We start from the raw sequence: 18,615 nt of genomic DNA on the forward strand, positions 1-18,615 counted from the left end.
TGTATCTACCTTCTGCTCAGTTTGTTTGTTTTCCTAATGATGGCTGGGATATCAGTAAAATACTGCTCTAGCCAGCAGAGCCCAGCAGTGCAGAATTTCATGTATAGGCACATTCATCTGCAGGGAACTGTACATTCACAGCAGTACTAAACTTTTAATAAATTCCAGCAACCAGAAAAAAATCGTGTGAACTAAATTTGTTCAGATCCTCTGAGGAAAGTTCACCCCTTATTTGATTCCACAGCAGCTTTGTATCTCACACTGTGTATTGCAGTGTTTGCACAGTCCCATCCAAATGTGTGATAAATGGCAGTTCGGAGCTTGGGATAAGGCAGAAGAGGATGGCATCTCACCAAGTCTTTTACTCAGCTTATTCAGTGTTCTGGTTGGCACCTGCTTTTTCACTTGAACTGATTTTTGACCTGCATTTCAAACTGTCCAGTTTGAACTTTGCTCAAGGGGTGTAGCTGATACCTGCCAGGAAGTTTTCATGGCAACTGTTTCTCGCTGTTTGGATGGAAGATACATGTCCTAGTTTGGGCAAGTAGGTTGGTGTGAAAGATTCTTCTAAGCTCTGTATTTTTGCTGCCCATTGTAGGTAAACAATTTATTTAGTCAAAAATAACAGTCACAGATGGCATTTGCACACACTAGCATTGCTGGGGAAGGCAAAATGGCCGTGGTCCTACTGGTGCTGGGCTGTGAGGAGTAGACACAAGGCAAGGGGCGGGTGAAAGGGAGCAGTCAAATGAACATCCAGTCACCCATTAGGAGGACAAACATACAGAAGGGGGAGTGATCAAATATAAAATCTTTCACAGAAGGTACTGTGGCTTTTTTTTTTATCAAAACTTGATGCAGCTCTGGAAGGTAATCACTAATAAGCACAAACTGGGTTCATTAAAAAGAATAAATGGTTTAGAAAATTTGGCCCAGGTGGTATTACCAGAGATCTGAGTGACCCAGATTCTCTAGCCTACAAAAACAGGGAACAATCAAAAGGAGAGAAAGAGATAATAGGACAGTTGTCTGTAGTTTTAGATTGACTGAACTGGCACCTATTGGCAAACTGCTCTTATACTTTCCAGTGTTCTCCGAGACTGCTGTTTGCAGACAAAATGATCCACATTTCAATCAGTTTTGTGACTGCTGTTACGGCTCTGCCATCCTTCAACACAATCAAAATTCATTAATAAACCTCTCTCTTCATTATGAACTTTCAAATGGATTCGTCCATTGTACAATAACAGGGCTTGTCTAGAGACCAACTGGAATTGGTGTTAGCAACTATAAACTATGCAAACCTTTACTATAGGGAGGTAGAAGCTTCAAGCCCTCCCATCAATCTGCTTTAGCGGTTTCATTCCAGACAATGTTGTCTCTCATCAGATGATGTTGTCATCATCTCCCCAGTAGATTGAGAAATTGTGTTGTTTTCTTACATTTCATGGTTTTTTTACTCCCAAGGGGCCTTATGAATGCTGGCTGGACACAGCTGGAGCTGTGATACAGGTTAGATGAAAAATGATTTCTGTGTTACAGAAATGCTGCCTACAATATTAAGGTCACACCGTCCTAACTCGATTCTACCACAGAGATGAATACAGATTCTGATGCACTGTGCTATGCTGCGTCGTACTAAATTAACTGAGGGCAGTTTGCCCCAGGGCCTGCCGATTCATCTGTTCATCAGAGCTTGCGCTGAATTAACATAAAACAAAATCGAAAGATTCTTCCACGACAAACAGCCTGCTCATTCATCTGTTGTTTCACTGCAGTGCTGTTCTTGTTACCATATTTGATTTAGTTTGTGTGCGTACTAGCTGTGGAAAAAATAATAAAAATGCTTTGGGGTATGAAAGGACAACAAAGGAAATAGCTGCTGCCTTTTGGGGCAATCAAAACACACCACGTGAGATGTATTTGGAAGGACTTGCAAATGCTGCATGTTAGAGCTAAAAAGGTTTTAATTCTCACTTAGCAGTGCGTGCTTTTGTAAATTAATTTACAAAAGAATCTTGTGCCATGAATTCCTTATCATATATTCTCCTTTCAAAACCCAGTATTTTGGATTGATATCAAGAGAATAATGATATCGGGTCTATGTTCCGAGGAGTACTATTTGCTAAAATGAAGAGGTATTCAGTGCATCAACTTGAGCAGTGATCACAGTAGGTGGGATCGTATGAGCACTTATGAGGAACAAGTGAACTGTCACACGGTGGATTAAAACCTTAATTTCTATTACTAGTTTCAGTTCCACTTCATGTAGAAATAATCTTATTTACTCTGCAATTTTAAGAATACTTTGAATCAATAATATGACATTCAAAAATTCTCTACAGTTGTGTTTAAACTGCTAAAACGTTTTCTTTTCCAATAGCTTCCTAAGTTTAGCACTGTCAATTGGAAAGACATAAGTAACAGATCAAAGTATGGAGGTTCCCTGTAAATTCTTCCTCTTTAGCAAAAAGTAAAACCTTGTTTATATAATGACAACTGGCAAATAAGGTTCTGTTATAATTGGCTCGTGAGAATGTTCTGACAGTAAAAAGATCAACGTGGAAAAAGTTAAATTGTCCTTAAAGCCCTGCTTACCAGGGTAGGGGGAGCACAGGTAACCACCCAACCAGTGTTTTGTTCCCAACTGTTAGTAGGCACTTAGCAAGACTCTTATAGATCTTTTTCCCTCACTGAAATGAAGATTAAGGTCTCTCTTTTAGGTAGAGAGGAATACCTATTTTGCTTAGTACCACCTCTGCTGTAATTCACAATAGTTTACAGCCTCTGACTCTTACTTTCAAGGTAATAAGGATGTAATTTTAACTTACATAAATAAAAGCGACAAACCATACATACTGGAATTTATTTAATTCATAATGTACAACAAGGAATATAAGAACTTCTGTTATTTCTCTGTACCAAAAAAACACAGTTTTGCTTACCATGGCTATAAAACGTAACATTCAGTAAGAAAGTATAATAAGTATTCTACCAAGAGCCAAGTCTGAAGACTTGTTACAAACTATCCTTATTCTGTGTGGCTCAGCAGACTGTCACACAAGAACGTATGAAAACTTTCTTTTCTTCAGAAAAGTCAGGAAAAAAATCTTCAGAAATGTTTATTAATATTAAATGTAGACTTATTTGTTAATAGATCAGATAACTATTTGAAAGTCTACATACCGGCAATATCCTGCCACTTCTGTGTTCTCAGTTGTATAGAAGTGAAATGTGTTTTCTAGCTGTTGTAAGATAACAGAAGCTAATGAGGACTCCCAAACCTTTCCTGCTACTCTAAGTAGCATAGATTTTACAACAGGAATGGATTAACTACAGCTTACCTTTTTAGAATAAAATATCTGGGACATAAGCAAACTTTAAGCTGATTTTACACGTTCAAAAACACATCATCAGAGCATAGCAAAGCGCTCTTTTAGTTGTTTGATGAGTTGTTGCGTATCAGCGTGGCCTGGAAATGCTTCCTCTGACTTCTGAGCAGCCATGTAACTCCTCTGAAAATCTCCAACCTGTACAATAGACAAAATAGTTTTGTAAATACAAGCATGACAACATTTGTATCTTACATCTTGTGCAGTACATTTCTGATGCTCACTAATGTTTAAACGTAGCTGGTCCTGAGAATGACCTCATACTTAATTCAAGGGTTCAGAAGAAAAAGTCAGAAGTGTAATTTATTTGTTTATTTTTAATGGGAGAGGCACACCAAGACAGTACATTCATATCCTGCCTGACTTGGAGAACAGACAAAAATGTACAGCATCTTCACTAGGAAAACCTAGAAGGAACATAAAGGGGAAAAACTGATTTAAGTTTCATTGAAGTGCTGTCTTGTTAATGGAGAAAGGAGAGAGCTGATCTGGCACCTGCAGTGGTCACAATTGTGTGACTTCCTGCTTCCTCACAGACAGGGACAGCATCAGAGATCTGATTAGATGTTTGTTAGTCCTTTGCTGTTCTTAGAACTATGTTTGCACACAGTTTCCAATGTCATTTTTTTCCTAAATAGCCACCAGTTTTTGGGAAGAGGGAAATGCATGCAAGGAGAGCATCTTAGAAAGTGGGTTCAGAAATAAAGCACCAAATGTTTGGGATCCCATCTAGAAAAACTGATAGCTTCTGGATGGGAAGTGAGACCTTCATTGCCTGTGTGTCAGTCTACACACATTTCTAGTACAGCAATAATTCTGTGAAGAGAAGAAAAACAGTCCTGGCCAGAGAAGTTCGGTCTTGCAAACCATCCCTTACACTGGATCTGTTATCACACTGCATTAACAGCTTGCATTGAGATCTTGCCATCTGTCTCCTACAACCAATGCTGTTCTTCTGGGCAAAAAAAAATACATAACACTTGCAAACTAGGATTTACTCCTTAATCAGTAATTATAGAATGCAATTATTAAAGTCTTCCAGTTCACAACAAAGCTTTGTTTACAAATTAATAAGTTATCCTCTCCTTGATGCGTGTAGTTAAGTATCTGTAGGAGTTGTGCTGCCACAAAAATGAACTCATCGCAGAATTCTGAAGTCGTAGGCTCAAGCCAAGTAGTATTTCTTCCTCATTTTAGGAAATTTTGGAACAAGTTTCTCTTTATTAGTGGTACTGCCAGACACTGTTAATTCAATGTCTGACACATCACTGTGGGGAAAAAAAACATCAGCACAAAAAATTCAGTGGTCATAAATCTAAAGAACAGACATTCCATTTGAGATCACTAAAATTATGAGTTTAATAACTGGCATTCTTTCAATAGTCAATGATAAATCATTTGATACTGTATCAGTTCATAGTCTGAAAAAGTCGCTGCATGTAAAGACATGGAATTATTAATGGATCATTCATCTTCCATGCATATTTGTAGAATTACACTCTGTAGCTAGTTGGCTCCTCTTGAAAGCAAATACCTGAACGACTACTTTTACACAAACCTTCTGGTTACTAAAATGAAAACGTAACTTAAGTTTTATCTTGAGTTTATGCGCTTTGTTTTCTTTTATCCTACTTATCTGGAAGGAAAAAAGTACTAACAATAAAAAAAAACAAACCCACAAAGGCTCAATTTTTAGATTGTAAGGACAGGACAGAGCCTTACCTTCTCTGAGAGTACTGCAAAATTATAGTGGGGCTCATACATATGAGGTGCTAAATATGAAGCAGTCTGCAGCAAAGCTCTTGCCTGGGTACAGAAAGAAACAAAAATGTCAAAAAATCTGTGAGGGAGGGGAGGGTGGGTAACAAGAATCTAATGCAATCTTCATAACTCTTGAAAGAAAGAATTCAGAGATCTCTTTTATTAGGCCTTAACAGACACCCAAATGTTTTGCTCAGCCTAAATTGCCCAAACATTTTGAAGAGTATTGTAAATAGTCTCTCCTATGAAAGAAAGATAGAAAAAGGATCTCTGGGCTGGATGTACTTTTAAATAAATCACTGAGGGAATGTAAAGCTGTAAGACTTGACTCTGGTTAAGTACTGAACAATTTACTTGCTGGAGTCAGTCCTTTTTCTGACCAGTAAAACGGTGTTAAAAACAAATAAAAAATTAAGTATCAGCATGCATTTTCATACCATAAATGCAATAGAAAATTTGGATCAGCTTGTGAACACATTCACTGTAACACAGAGAATGTGGAAATAGATCAGATCTTTTAAAAATAGTGATATCTGTAAAGTGGAAAGGAAGAGAGCATAGAATTCATTAAAATTCCCTCAATCCAGCAACTCCGAGCACGTGCATGCAATAACATCATGAATCAAAATTCATGGATCAAGATGTCTTCATATTTTTTCCATACTTTTTGCTCTGAACGATCCTGAATTTTTATTATGCATGTGATGCAAGAAGAAAATTTTAGGCTGTAAAACAAAATACAAAACATTTGATTACAGCGTAAAGGTTCTCTAGTCCTAGTTGTTAGCAATGACTTTCTCTGCAATGGAATCTACACAGGATTTAAGTGTCAGTAGTATGACTGGATATGAAACTGAAACCAAAACTGAATTTCATTTGTCACTGAAACCATCCAGTGCTGGGCTCATTTCTGTGGTAATCGCCAGTCTACCTGAACAAAGCTAACTTCAGAATGATTTGCTCTTTAAAAATGTATTTTAAACAGTCATTATATTACATTGTAGCTCCCTGATGTTTACATGAACCCCGCAAAATAGTCTCGCTCCCAGGCAGAAAGGTTAAATCGTCCCCAGTAGTTTTAATGGTTCAGCAAACAGATACTATATTTCCCTGTAAGCATATAAAAGTGATCGCTTTCAGCCAACTGTATTTGTCAATTACACAGCTAACTGCAATATGACATAGCACACTCAATTTAGGTAAAAAGGACCACCAAACTTACTGACATGTTCAAGTATAGGCAGGCCAGAGGAAGCATTCTGTTTAGGTACATCTATAACACCAACCTGTTCAATGTGACCTTTTTGCATTTCCAGCACAGCCAAGTTGTTGTAAGCTTCTGCATAGTCGTTGTTGTTGACTAAGGTCAGTTTGAAACACTGGTAAGCCAGATTCAGGTCTCCTATTCCCTAAAAGTAAGACTGCATTTTAATTTGTGAAAATACTGGAAACAACACGCATCTGTTTTGTTGTCTTGGTTATCTTTTCATCCATATGTACTAGCATGAAATGCAAACTGCAATACAAGCACGCTGATCAGAACCATGTGTGCTTTCTTCCCAGATCGTCTCATTTGCTTCTCATTCTTTATCCAGACACCACTGTTCCTCTCCAGTACAAATTTTCACTTCAAGTGACATTCAGTTCATCCAATTTAACTTTTAGATGGCAACAGTAATACCTAAAAATCATACAATATGATACCTTTTATAGCAAGGTATAAAACACAGAGATGTCTCCAGGCAAAAAATCATCCTATCCTGCTTCTCAGTCTCTTCATGGATTTAAAAAAGTAGCTATATAAAGCTACTTATTAAAAGATAGAAAAGGGAGATTAATCTCTTTGTATGGAGCCACTGACTGCTTTAATGCTCTAGTTTTAGGACAAGACTGATATGGCATCAGGTTAAACCTTCTAAGTGAAAATTGCTGAAAAATACATGCAGATCAGTTCAAATTTCAGTGTTTTAGGCAGTATAAATTATTTCATTTATCTCAATTGCTGTACAAACAAGATGGGCAGCCGAGTTTCTCTCTGGCTTAAGTTAAACAGTAATTGGCATTTGGACAGAACCTGTATGAGGAAGGTAACAAAAATGCTATTTAGTAACCCTACCCTGGGCAGCTAAGCAGATATCTAACACAACTTCTAGAAGAGCATTCATAAAAATGCACACTTAATGCAAATTAGTGCACAAACTTAACACATTCTATTACATAATTTCAAAATATTTCTGTTGCCTACCCTACAAGGATAATGTGCCTCCTCAGCTACCCACTGCTCAGCATTTTTGATGACCAGAAAATCAGTCTAATGGTTTATGTCACATAAGTTACAGCCCAGAGAAAAATATCTTGAATTCAATTTTTTTTGTCAGACTGGCTTGTATTGCAGCAAAAGCCCCTGAGGGCTGGGACATACTGCAGATTTTCAGAAAGAATGGAAGGTTGAAGATGGCTGGGGAGGGCAGTGTCTTACAGCAGGAGTAAATTCCATTCTGTGATCACGTACAAAACTTCTTTATCTCTTCTTCTCTCCTGAAGTGCAAATAAACCCTTAGTCAAGCCTGTACTGTATTTTATCCAGGACAATATCAGGTTTCATATTTCAAAGTAGGACAATGATTCCTTCCAAGCTTTCCCAGTTTCTGTAAACTAATACTTTTTCAGAAGACCTGTTAATATTTTTCATACCACAGCCAGGTGTCCCAAGTTGTACCACACATCTGCTGTCTCCTCTTCATTTTCAGCCAAAAACAGTGCACGTTCAAATGAAGTTAGCGTCATATCGTACTGCTGGGCATAGAAGCAACAGAGGCCCAGATTGTTAAAAAGCTGGTAGTTATAAACACCCATCTGCAGGAGCCGTCTAGATTGAAAGAAAATATTGATTTATTTTTATGACCAATTTAAAATAGGAGTTCTATTCTAAATGACAAATTTTCTCCTTACTCCCTATTCTGAAACAGTGTGATAACCATGTAAGTTAACTTTATTTTGCGCTCTCAGATGATTTTGTTGCAGTTCACTTGCTAAAGGTTTTGTGAAGGGCAGCACAGAGCATTTCTGCTTAATAGAATTACAGCTGTACCGAACAGTCTTCATGTAAATTAGATAAGTTCTGGCATTTTGACAGCGTCATGTGATCTGACTTTACTGTAAAACAGGGCTGTACACAGACTTTCTCCATTTCCTCTTTCCAGTCCCTTAACCTCAATCAGACTGTAATTTGCTCCAGCTACTCTTCATAACTCTTCAGATTTCAAATTTTTGCTTGATTCCTATCCTTCAGCACTGGTAATCAGTACCATCTAGTATATGAATACACACTGACCTTACTTCTGAAGCATAAGTCAGGTTTTGATTCAAATTGATTTTGTTTATTTGTCTTTTAGGATTGAGATGCTTTATAAAATTCTGCTAACTAATATTCATAGGGAAACAGGTATGCTAGGAGGACCAGGGTTTAAGAGGGCTGATGTCGTTGGTATTACTGAGTTTCCAAACTCAAAGCATAAAGTGGCACAGAGTAAAACAGAAATGACATAGCAGTGCTTGTACCGACTTCAGTCTGCTCTTAGACTTAGGAACATGAGTCAGACTCCTTCGCAATCTGGCAGTATTAAAATAAAAAAACAGGCAGCATTTAGATGTCTTTTTATTGCTTGCAACAAAACACAAGGGAACCCCAGTCCACATTCAAGTAAGAGGTCTGGTGATCACAACTACCTATGCATTCAGCTAGTTTTTCAAAGCCCTCTACTTCTCCAAAGTTTTAACTGGAAGCCCATATGCTTCCTGAAAACAAATGAAATTGAGAGTAAGGCAGTGTTCTTAAACTGCCTCATGCTGAGAGAGATCATTTCTGGTCTATTAATCAAACAATCAATGGTTTAAATAACCTCTTGATACCTCTACAAGCTTCATGTGCAATGAGAAATTTTTGAAAGAGATTAATTACCACTGGCAGAGAAGATATGAAAATTGGTGTGCTGATTTTTATGGTGATCTTTCTCCAAAAGCTTTATCAATATCAGTCTCCTAGCATTTTTGTTTTGCCATCAGCATTACAAAAGCCAACCCTATAAACCTCCAATGCATCCAGTTCCTCCTCCCTCCCCACAAGAATAGATACCTATAGAACCGCAGAGCTACCTCAGGCTGGTCTGAATAAAAACGGTTACTGCCAATGCATGCAATTGCTTCCACATGAGTATTGTCTTGTTTTAAGACCTCTTTATAGTACTCTGCAGCTGAAGATATATCGTTCATTTCCTATATAAGGTAGAAAAATCAGATTAATTTTACTTTTATCAGCAATTGTTATAATAAAACTTACCAAAATGTCTATGTACTGAGTGCTTTATCTGTGTCCCGTACAGTACTTAACTGAGATTAATACTGTATGTTCTTACAGTTCACTAATTGCACAATGCTAAATCACTAATCAGCAACTTCCAGAGTGATGCGCATCCATAGGAAGAATGCATTTATCAGTGCTAGCTGTACTTGTCACAGTTCTATGCCATTGGTACAAAAAAGGTATTTTTACAGAAGCAAGACTGGTTATAAGCTCAGCATGTACAATAGGTATTTGCTAGTTTTTGTACAGTGCCTTTAGATACAAAATTCTGTCCAGTCGATTTCCCTGTGTGGAATCATATAGAAAACTTATTTCCCTTGTCAATGTCTCAATTATTTTCAGTGTTTTCTAAGTCAACTCATGAATTGCTTTGAACATAAATGAGATTATAAGTGTATATGAGGAATTAGTATGTGCTCTTGAAAACGGGAATCAAGCATTTATTACCAAAACTTGGACTTGCTAGGCTATGCTAATTAAAAGGACTATATTTTATTTCAAAATATCTTGGATATATGCTAGTTGGCAAATGAATCAGGGTGGAATCTTTGCTGTAAACAACATCGCTGTTCCTGAGGAATGCAAGTCACCACAGGACCTTGTTCCGTATTAGAAGAAAATAAAGTAGTTAAAAACACACTTTTGTGTTTGGAGAGGAATATTTTCTACCTGCGTGCTGTAGACACATTGTACTTTCAATGTGGAGAAAGAACAAACTTTTATTTAACCTTACCAGCACACTTAGCCATTAAAAATATATTACCTCCCATTAAAGGAAACAGTACTAAAGCTGTACCCATACAAATAGTGCTTTTTTAAAACCAAGTAAGGTCCATAACTCTTTCCGCAACCAGAAGGTAGTGGCAGACAAAAGAAAACTCTGATTAAGGCTCCTGATGCATGCATTCCATTTATGACTGTGTAGTAAGACCAGCCCTCTGCTGCAGTACAAATCTTTGCTAATAAAGCTATAATCCTGCACTCAGGCATCAGTGTAAAACTATATCCTGTCAACTGTAGGCTTCTTGTTAATAATTCCTTAAAGGGTTATGTAATGTTATGTATATGGTTCTGCAAAATCATATCCATATTGAAAACTGTTTAACAATTCAGAAAGAAAAGACTCCAAAATTATGCAACTGTTATCTTCCTTGCTGAAGGACAAAAAGGATTTAATATGAAAATGAATTAATGCTTAGGGGTTAGATGAAAATGATGAGAGTAGGAAAGAATGCCAAATATGAGCGTAGAAAAAAGAACACCTCGTGACTTTGTTTTACACATTGGTCTGGGAATAGAATCATTAAGTCCACTGCTTAACATGAAGGTACACGTTTCAAAAATGCAAAATACGTGGATATCAAGCTAAACAGAAACAACTGCTTCAAAGCTAACCCTACCTAAAATAACAACTATTTCCTTAACTAAGAAAAACATTCCAACTGTTCTCACTGGCTTAATAAGTCAACAGTGACTTATGGGACAATAAAGACAGCTCTTCTTGGTAGTCTATCTCACTGCTTCATCCTGCCAGCAGGCTGTTGGTGACTCAAGCCGTTTTAGTCCAATTTAAAATACCTGTAGACAAGCTAGACCTAGATATCCGGAACACCTGACTTAATGTGGTTTTGCTTCCGCATGTCTGAACAAGGGAAAATAGGATCTCACTGTTGTGATGAACCACTGAAATAAGTGTCCAAGACTCCCCTGAAACTACTTTGGGATCTTAGATTAGATTTTTGCATTCATGATACTGTAGATCAGTGTACTTAATTTTTGATGCCTTTATGCTTATTTTCAACTGTTGTCTCTCTTACTTGCTTGGGCAGCTGACCTTGGCCACAATTATATTGTGCATGCATACCTCGTAGATTCTGGCAATTCCACAAATAAGAGTCACTTCTCCTGGAAATCGTTCTAAACCTTGCTTGAAAAGGTTTAGTGCTGTTACAGGCTGATCCAAACGCAAATACACCTAAGAAAATAAAGTGTAAAAAAATCCAAATGTCTTTTTATACTCATACTCCTGTTCTACAAGGGAGGTTAATTGGAAGGAATGAATCCTCCCACATTAGCTGTGATTGTGGATAATACTACAGAAATAAGTCAGCTAATACTGAATAAAGAAAAACAGGCTAATTAAGATAGTTAAATTTGAACACATATCAACTAGACATTAATAATTAATCTGGACATTACTAATAAACTAAAGAAGTTATTTATCACCATATCAAAATAATAAAACTTTGACACTGAGGTGCAGGTATTACCTTGAATATTTTCACATTTAATATAGTTTTAAAAATGTATATTTGGGCTTGAAAGTACTGGATGTTCAGGTTGATAGTGCTGAAATAACAAAATATTTTACTTAGTCTAATTAGACTGCACTGCACCAGGCAGTGATGCTGTCAAATTTTCTTACTGCTCTGCCAACTTTTCCTCTCATAAATAACAAAATCCCTTAGCAGCAAGAAGACATTTCAGTCCCTGTAATTTTGGCTTCTATGCTGATTATGACCACATGTGATATGGGTAACTTTGTGTGATAATTAGGTAGAAGATGTCAATGTGTTGATAGGGACCACCTCTGCAGTGGTCTGAGAGTACAAATCTAAAGCCCTTCCGTTGCAGGATATCTTAAAAAGCAGCTTCAGCAAAGGCATCCCTATACCCCCCACTCACCTACTTTGAGAAACTAGATGACTACAGTGACTAATCTCTCCCACTGAGTGGAAAAGTCTTTTGAGTGCTCCTGATGGAAAAATATTACATTTAGTAATAACACTTGATATAACTGTAATTTTAGTAAGTTGGAGGTTTTGTTTAGTTGTTTGCATGTTTGGTTTTTGACCTAATCTAGTATGGAGTACAGCTATCTTCATATTCTTAGAATAAGAACTGTAAAAAGAGGAGGAGATAAACTCCATAAGATATGTTTCTTTTCAAAATACATTTTATCTTTGTTTATGAAGTACGTTTTATCTTTTACCCTGGTATAAAAATCCTATTGCCAGCCAGTCTGGGTCATGAAATACTTTTGTATATACTTTGTAAATGGTCGTTTTTAGTTTTCTTTCAATCTTTTAACCTTTCTTTCATAAATTACAGTTCAAAGGAAAGTTATCTTTCAAGAAAATTTGAAATAAAATAAAACCAACAAACTCTTGCTAACTGTTGTTATAGAGACCATAACAAGAAAACTAATAGGGATTGTGGTATTGGTCAGTTTACACTGAACTCGAGGCAATCCTATTAGTGTTTTAATAGCTGCTTAACTCAAGATTTATCTTTTCAGTATTGTCAGATTGAGTTATAACTCAGTGTCCTACTCTACTGCCTGTCCACCCACAGTCACTAACTCATGCTATGTGATGCCTTCTACTTGAGCTAGCTGGTCTATGGAGTGGGAAGTGCAAGTTCAAACCTGCTCTTACGTGAGCTAGTGGTGAGAGGTGGCAATACATATCTCCCATAATAAAACACTGTTTGTTAGTACAATCCACTGTTGGTTGAATCATTCTGTGTAGATAATGTATTTTGCAGAGTGGCTCCTGTTAGTGACACAATTCTAAAATGACTAAGCTCAATTGAATAACTCAAACTGCTGTACTGAAGACAAGGCCAGATGTAAATGATGGTAATTTACATCCTAAAAGTAAACAGCTCAAGAAATATGAAGGTACAGCAAGTATCATAATATGAATATCTGAATTATCTGTTGCTAATGAGGATTTTTGGATAGATTTGATACAGCTGCTGTGACAAGAGCTGACAGTGAAACTGATTTAATCTCTTTTTAGGACTAGAGGATGAAAAATGCAGGTTTAGTTTCTCAGAGGCAATCTCGCTTTGAATGTCTTGGAAAATGCTTGGAGTCTGATGTGTGAGAGATCTGCAAACAAGTAATGCTGGGGCTCAGCTGTGCTATTTGTTTTCTTAAGGATTTTAACAGCCTTATTTAAACAGAACATTCGCTGCTTCAAGGTCTCAAACTGCTTTCTTTAAGCTCAGTTTGTTTTAGTTTTGCTTGTGAAACTACGATTTTGATCTTCACTTTTCACTTACTGATTGCATTAGTTTCCTAGGAGACCACGGATAGCTACAGCATTCCTCATACTGAAACTCCAATAATTATTTAGCAGTGTAATCCTCACTGGACTTTAGAGCAAAGAACAGAGTAAGGTACTGGAAAGGATTTTTTTTTTTCATGAAATCTGGAAGGTTCAAAATCTTTTTCAAACTATAGATTTCAATTTCAACTGTAAGCACCTTTTGTCTCAAGTCTATGCGGAGATCATATACTACAAACTCAGTGGTGTTATCAAGCTCAATACTCAGCTCTTCTGGTGCATGGATAAGTTTTGATTTCTGTTCATTATGAAATAAGCAAATGACTTACTTTTGCCAAATACAAGATTGTATCAACCATGTCCTGTTGCTTGAGAGCTGACTTAAACTGTTTCTCAGCTTCTCGGTATAATCCTAACCTAAAGAGACAACAGAGAGATGTGGAAAGTTGATTGTTTTTTGTTTTTTTTTTTTTTTTTTTTTTTTAAAAAAGCTTATTAATTAATGAAGCAGGGCAAAAAAAAAACAAACCAAAAAGGAATTGCCCAAACTTGCCCATACTTCAAGGACACGTAAACAAAATTCATGCTGTTGAAAATATTGAAATTATAAAGACAAGCATTTAAAATTATGAGAAAGAGAAATTCATGACATCATAATTCTATGGAAGACAACAATAAGCAATCCTGGTTGTCTGATATAAGTGCACCCTGACTGACTATAAAAAATATTTTTGACTCAACATATAAAATCAACATTCTTTTAGCATTAGTCATTCACTGCTCTTTCTTAAAAAAAATAAATAGAAAACCATAGATATTCCTGTCATGAAAATTTATATTGCTAAATTAGAACATTATCAGTGTTTTTTCATCTACGGTCACCATATGTTTCCCGGTGAATACAGAGAACCCTACTTAGCATTTTTAATCTTACTAACAATAGTTCTCTCTCCTCATTTATGTAAATACTCTTAAAAATAATGCATAGTCCCATCTGAAACCTATTGCTTTATAAATAGCAGTGGAGACCTCTGCTTCTTTGGACAGATAATAGAAATTGCTTGCTGCTTTTCTTACACAAGTTTGCAGAGAAAGTGAGAATTTCTGGGTCTTGTTCAAGTTCCCAGATGGGATTGTATTCTGCTGTATACTGTTAATAACAACAGTATGGTAACACTGTTTTGGGTTTCCGTACTTCTGGAACAGACATAACAGAGGCCTCTCTCAGTTACCATCATCTCATAATCCTGCATTTCTATTCCTTGGGTCTTCCTGCCCAATACAAAGCTGTGTTGTTTAACTATTACTTCGTTCAACACCCACGATCATTCTATCTATATTTGCTCTCCTTAAGCTTTCTTTCAAAATATTCCAAAATATTTTTCAGTTTGTCTTCTGGACATGCAGCCACAGTTTCTTTGCCCTGGCAAGTTCCCTTACTCTCCCAGTTCCTCATCAGCAAACACTTTCTCCTAGAAATGATGAAATGTCTGTTGCTGATATTAGAAATCGTCAATCTGTATTGAATAACAAAAGAAAAAAACTGCACTGTAAGCTGTACCACAGCTTTGCCCTAAGTTCACGCAAATCACTTGCTTTCTTTTGGGGAGGGCATGTGCCAAATCTAAAAAGTTACCGAGTTTCAGCTCTGAGGCTTTGGCACCTTTGGAACTGCCTGGTTCTCCTCAGGCAATGCATCTCTGGCAGATGCCGGCTAATCTTCAAATTCCATCTTTTATTGTTTCATCAGTCTAAAAACCTGACTGCCATTTATATTTCTCAAGCCAATATTCTAATGTTCATTTTCTTAACATTAGTTTTGTACTGACACTTCAAACAATGACTTAAAAAAAAAACTTTAATGAAGTTGAAGCTGCAAATGATATGGTTACTTAAAGGTACTTAATACTAGCACTCAATACTGGCACTTTTACCTTCAGTGGCAGACCATAACATCATTGTATTAAAGCACAAACCTTTCTAACTAAAAACACTGAACTACTTTTGAATCTTCAGCACACAGCAGCTCAGGTCCTGCACTTCTGCTCACTGATTGCTGAAGAAATGAACAATGGCTTACCTATAGAAGCACTTCCCAATTTGGACTTTCCACCACCAGTCCTTGAACTGTGCATGTTCAGTGGCAAGGGCTGCCAAATCTAGAGCCTTCCAAAACAAACCCATCATCTTTACGTTAGTATCTTCAATGCTTACATAAAGAAAAAGAAACATGAAACAAACAACAAAAAAGACTTTTCTAAAGAGAAAACACTGAACAAACAGTCCTGGTAAACCTGAGGTGGGTGCACAGATTTGTTTACTATTTTTACAATATGTTACATAAAGTAGCTGAAAGGATGAGTTTTTTTCCTAATAGTTTCTAGTAGTGTGAGGAGAAAATACAAAATTAATTTGATTAGAGTTCTAAATTGCAGCTTCAGAACTCCAGACTTCCCCTCTTGGTTCATGAAAAGTTGTTAAAAACAAGTAGAAATATACTAAAGAAATTGTTCTGCCAGTTTGAAATACTGCAGAAATTATCTCATTACTAATATCAGGCTGCCTCCACTTCTTGGAACTGTCAGATGCACAGTTGGGTATTACAGTGGGTAATGATTCTTCCTTTAAACAGTCTACGACGTAAATAATAATTACACTATAGTAAAAATAGCCAAATAGTCTCAAGAAATAGATACTGATAAGGGCGGAACTCTAGAATCTCTTCTACCTGGTATACTGGAAACGTAGGTATGTTAATTGATGTGCTGTCATTGGCCATCTCATACAGAATCTGTGGCTTTTTGTGTTTTAGCAACCAACAAAGAGTGGCAAAGTCAGTGAACTGCATCAACTTAAACACATTGCTCTCTTTTGCCTATGTGAAAAAGAATATTTTTTTGTAGCAATCCAGTTTAAGTTGTTGCACTCAATAGTGTCCTCAAACTGAGAGAGTTGTCACTTCTGTGACAGAAGTGAGAAAACTGAGGAAGGCTTACAATTCTGAAGTCACTATTTGTTTCAGGTATGTGGAATCCTAGAAGTCCTCAAATGGCCGAGGGTGAAACATCATTTTGTTGAGTTTTCAAATTTGTAAAGAATGTGTGCATCTGTCAGATACCACACCTGTTTCAAATAGGCCACAAGCAGTCACATAAAACAAGTAAGGATCATACTATAAATAACATACTTTAAAGAGCCTTCCTTAGAGCGCTCTGGTGACAAGGATTCAAGGAGAAGGCCTGGATTTCAAACAGCCATGCCTTCCATAGCCACACATCCAGCTTTCTTCCTGGTACCCTAATTATTTCTGAAAACTATTTTATGCAAGGCTAACAATTCTGGCTGCTAGTGGAAAGTAGGAACTAAAACTGCTTCAGGCGTAGTAGACCATAACAAGAGTACTCTTGCTGTTAGTGCAGACCTTAGAATCTTACTGTGATCTTATTGTTAGCATCAAGAAACAAAGCTCAACCTCATTTTGAAATTAGTTTCTAAAACTCAGTAAGTCCTGTTTCTATACTTTTCTGTTAAGGAAATTGGAAAGGAGTAGGAATATCTTGTTCATGATCTTTTTCATGTCATGAAAAAACCCACAGATGTTACCAACATTTCTGAAGTGTTTGCCAAAAAAGTTTTTATGCATGTCAGCATCAGATTTCTGTACACCAGTAGTTAAGACTTTCTGATGGTATTACAATGAATTCTTTTGACAACGTGGCATTTGAAATGTTAATTTGTTAAAACAGACTTTCAAAATATTTCGCCTTCATTCCGATGCAAACTTCTTTTTCAATCACACAGTTTAGGTACAAACCAATGTTCAACTTGCACAGCATGTTAATTTAAAAACAGTAATAACAGTACTAAGTGTTCAAGTTGTCCTGAAGCCCTGTGCGTTGCCGAGTATTGGTACAGTCATACTAATATCTAGTAGTGAAAGACAGTGAAGACTGTAGATTGACAGATACTGTTACCTACTTTCAAGGATTTTCACTTGTAATGTATATAGAAGGAAAAAAGAAAAGGACTGTCCAAATAGCTTTAATTAATTTTAGGATAAAATTATAAACTAGTATATATCATCTGGGAACACTGGTCAGCTGACATTGTGACTCTTAGAGCACTTACCATGTTTATTCATGAATGCAGGAGTCTCTATCATCAACAGCCTTAATCCTGAGAAGTCTTCCATGCTATATTTAGCATGACCATAATACTTTTTAAAAAGTCTAAATTTAAGGCTAAATTTATTTTTTTAATGATTATTCTCCTTAACTAAACTGTGCTATATTACTGCAGTCCTACAAGCTGTATTATGCTATGGTATTGCAAAATTAAATCAGTGAGCATATATTTGTTTCAAACTCATTTCATTCCTGGCATAGTGTAAGCACCAATAAATTATATAAATGGAAACAATAGGAGGCATCTATTGCTTCTTTCACATGCTGTTGGATAGAAACAATTCTCTCAGCGTTTGTTATTGACTGAACTCTTACTTGTAGGCAAGCTGACACAGGATAAGCTAGGAATTTAGGTCAATTTAAAACAATTTCTTTTGATGAATGTCTTCTGAAATTCTGTGGTTTGTAAATCTTACATAATTCCATTATAAATAGATTTCTATCAGAGAGCATAAACTTCAAACTATTACAAAGAACTAGAGTGTATCACAGGTCTTAATTTCTGGACCCAAGGACATATTGTACATTCTTTGTTCTTTCTCAAGACAAATATATTGTTATCATCACCCACCTATGAATAATGGTAGGATACAATGTCACAGCCGGCTGCTGAAACAAATAGAAGTTGAGCTATTTCTGGACAAGTCTTTTAAACTGCTCTTCTCTAACTGCACGTAGATCATAAAATGGCATTTAGAAATACTCAAGGAATATAGAAAGTGTACGTCTTCAAAGCAGAACAAGTCAAGAACAATAATGGATAGGGTAACATGAGTTTCTTCAGATAAATATTTAATCTTTCATTAAGGTAGATGAAAGAATTTTGAATGCATTTTCAAGAG

General features: G+C 36.5%; 1 protein-coding gene across 1 annotated transcript in view; it reads right to left on the minus strand.

Moving 5' to 3' along the window:
• Nucleotides 1–2,847: 2,847 nt before the first annotated feature.
• Nucleotides 2,848–18,615, minus strand: part of TTC8 (tetratricopeptide repeat domain 8) — a 41,993-nt gene continuing 26,225 nt past the window's right edge. Inside the window, exons 8-15 of the mRNA XM_072339226.1 lie at nucleotides 15,670–15,755; nucleotides 13,919–14,006; nucleotides 11,381–11,491; nucleotides 9,289–9,428; nucleotides 7,848–8,022; nucleotides 6,440–6,562; nucleotides 5,115–5,198; nucleotides 2,848–3,530 (exon numbers count right to left, since the gene is read on the minus strand). Coding sequence (XP_072195327.1) covers nucleotides 3,414–3,530; nucleotides 5,115–5,198; nucleotides 6,440–6,562; nucleotides 7,848–8,022; nucleotides 9,289–9,428; nucleotides 11,381–11,491; nucleotides 13,919–14,006; nucleotides 15,670–15,755 — 924 coding nt within the window. The 3' untranslated portion in view covers nucleotides 2,848–3,413. The remainder of the gene's footprint in view (nucleotides 3,531–5,114; nucleotides 5,199–6,439; nucleotides 6,563–7,847; nucleotides 8,023–9,288; nucleotides 9,429–11,380; nucleotides 11,492–13,918; nucleotides 14,007–15,669; nucleotides 15,756–18,615) is intronic.

The sequence above is a fragment of the Excalfactoria chinensis genome, chromosome 5 (assembly GCF_039878825.1).
Source record: "Excalfactoria chinensis isolate bCotChi1 chromosome 5, bCotChi1.hap2, whole genome shotgun sequence".
Classification (NCBI taxonomy): Eukaryota; Metazoa; Chordata; class Aves; order Galliformes; family Phasianidae; genus Excalfactoria; species Excalfactoria chinensis.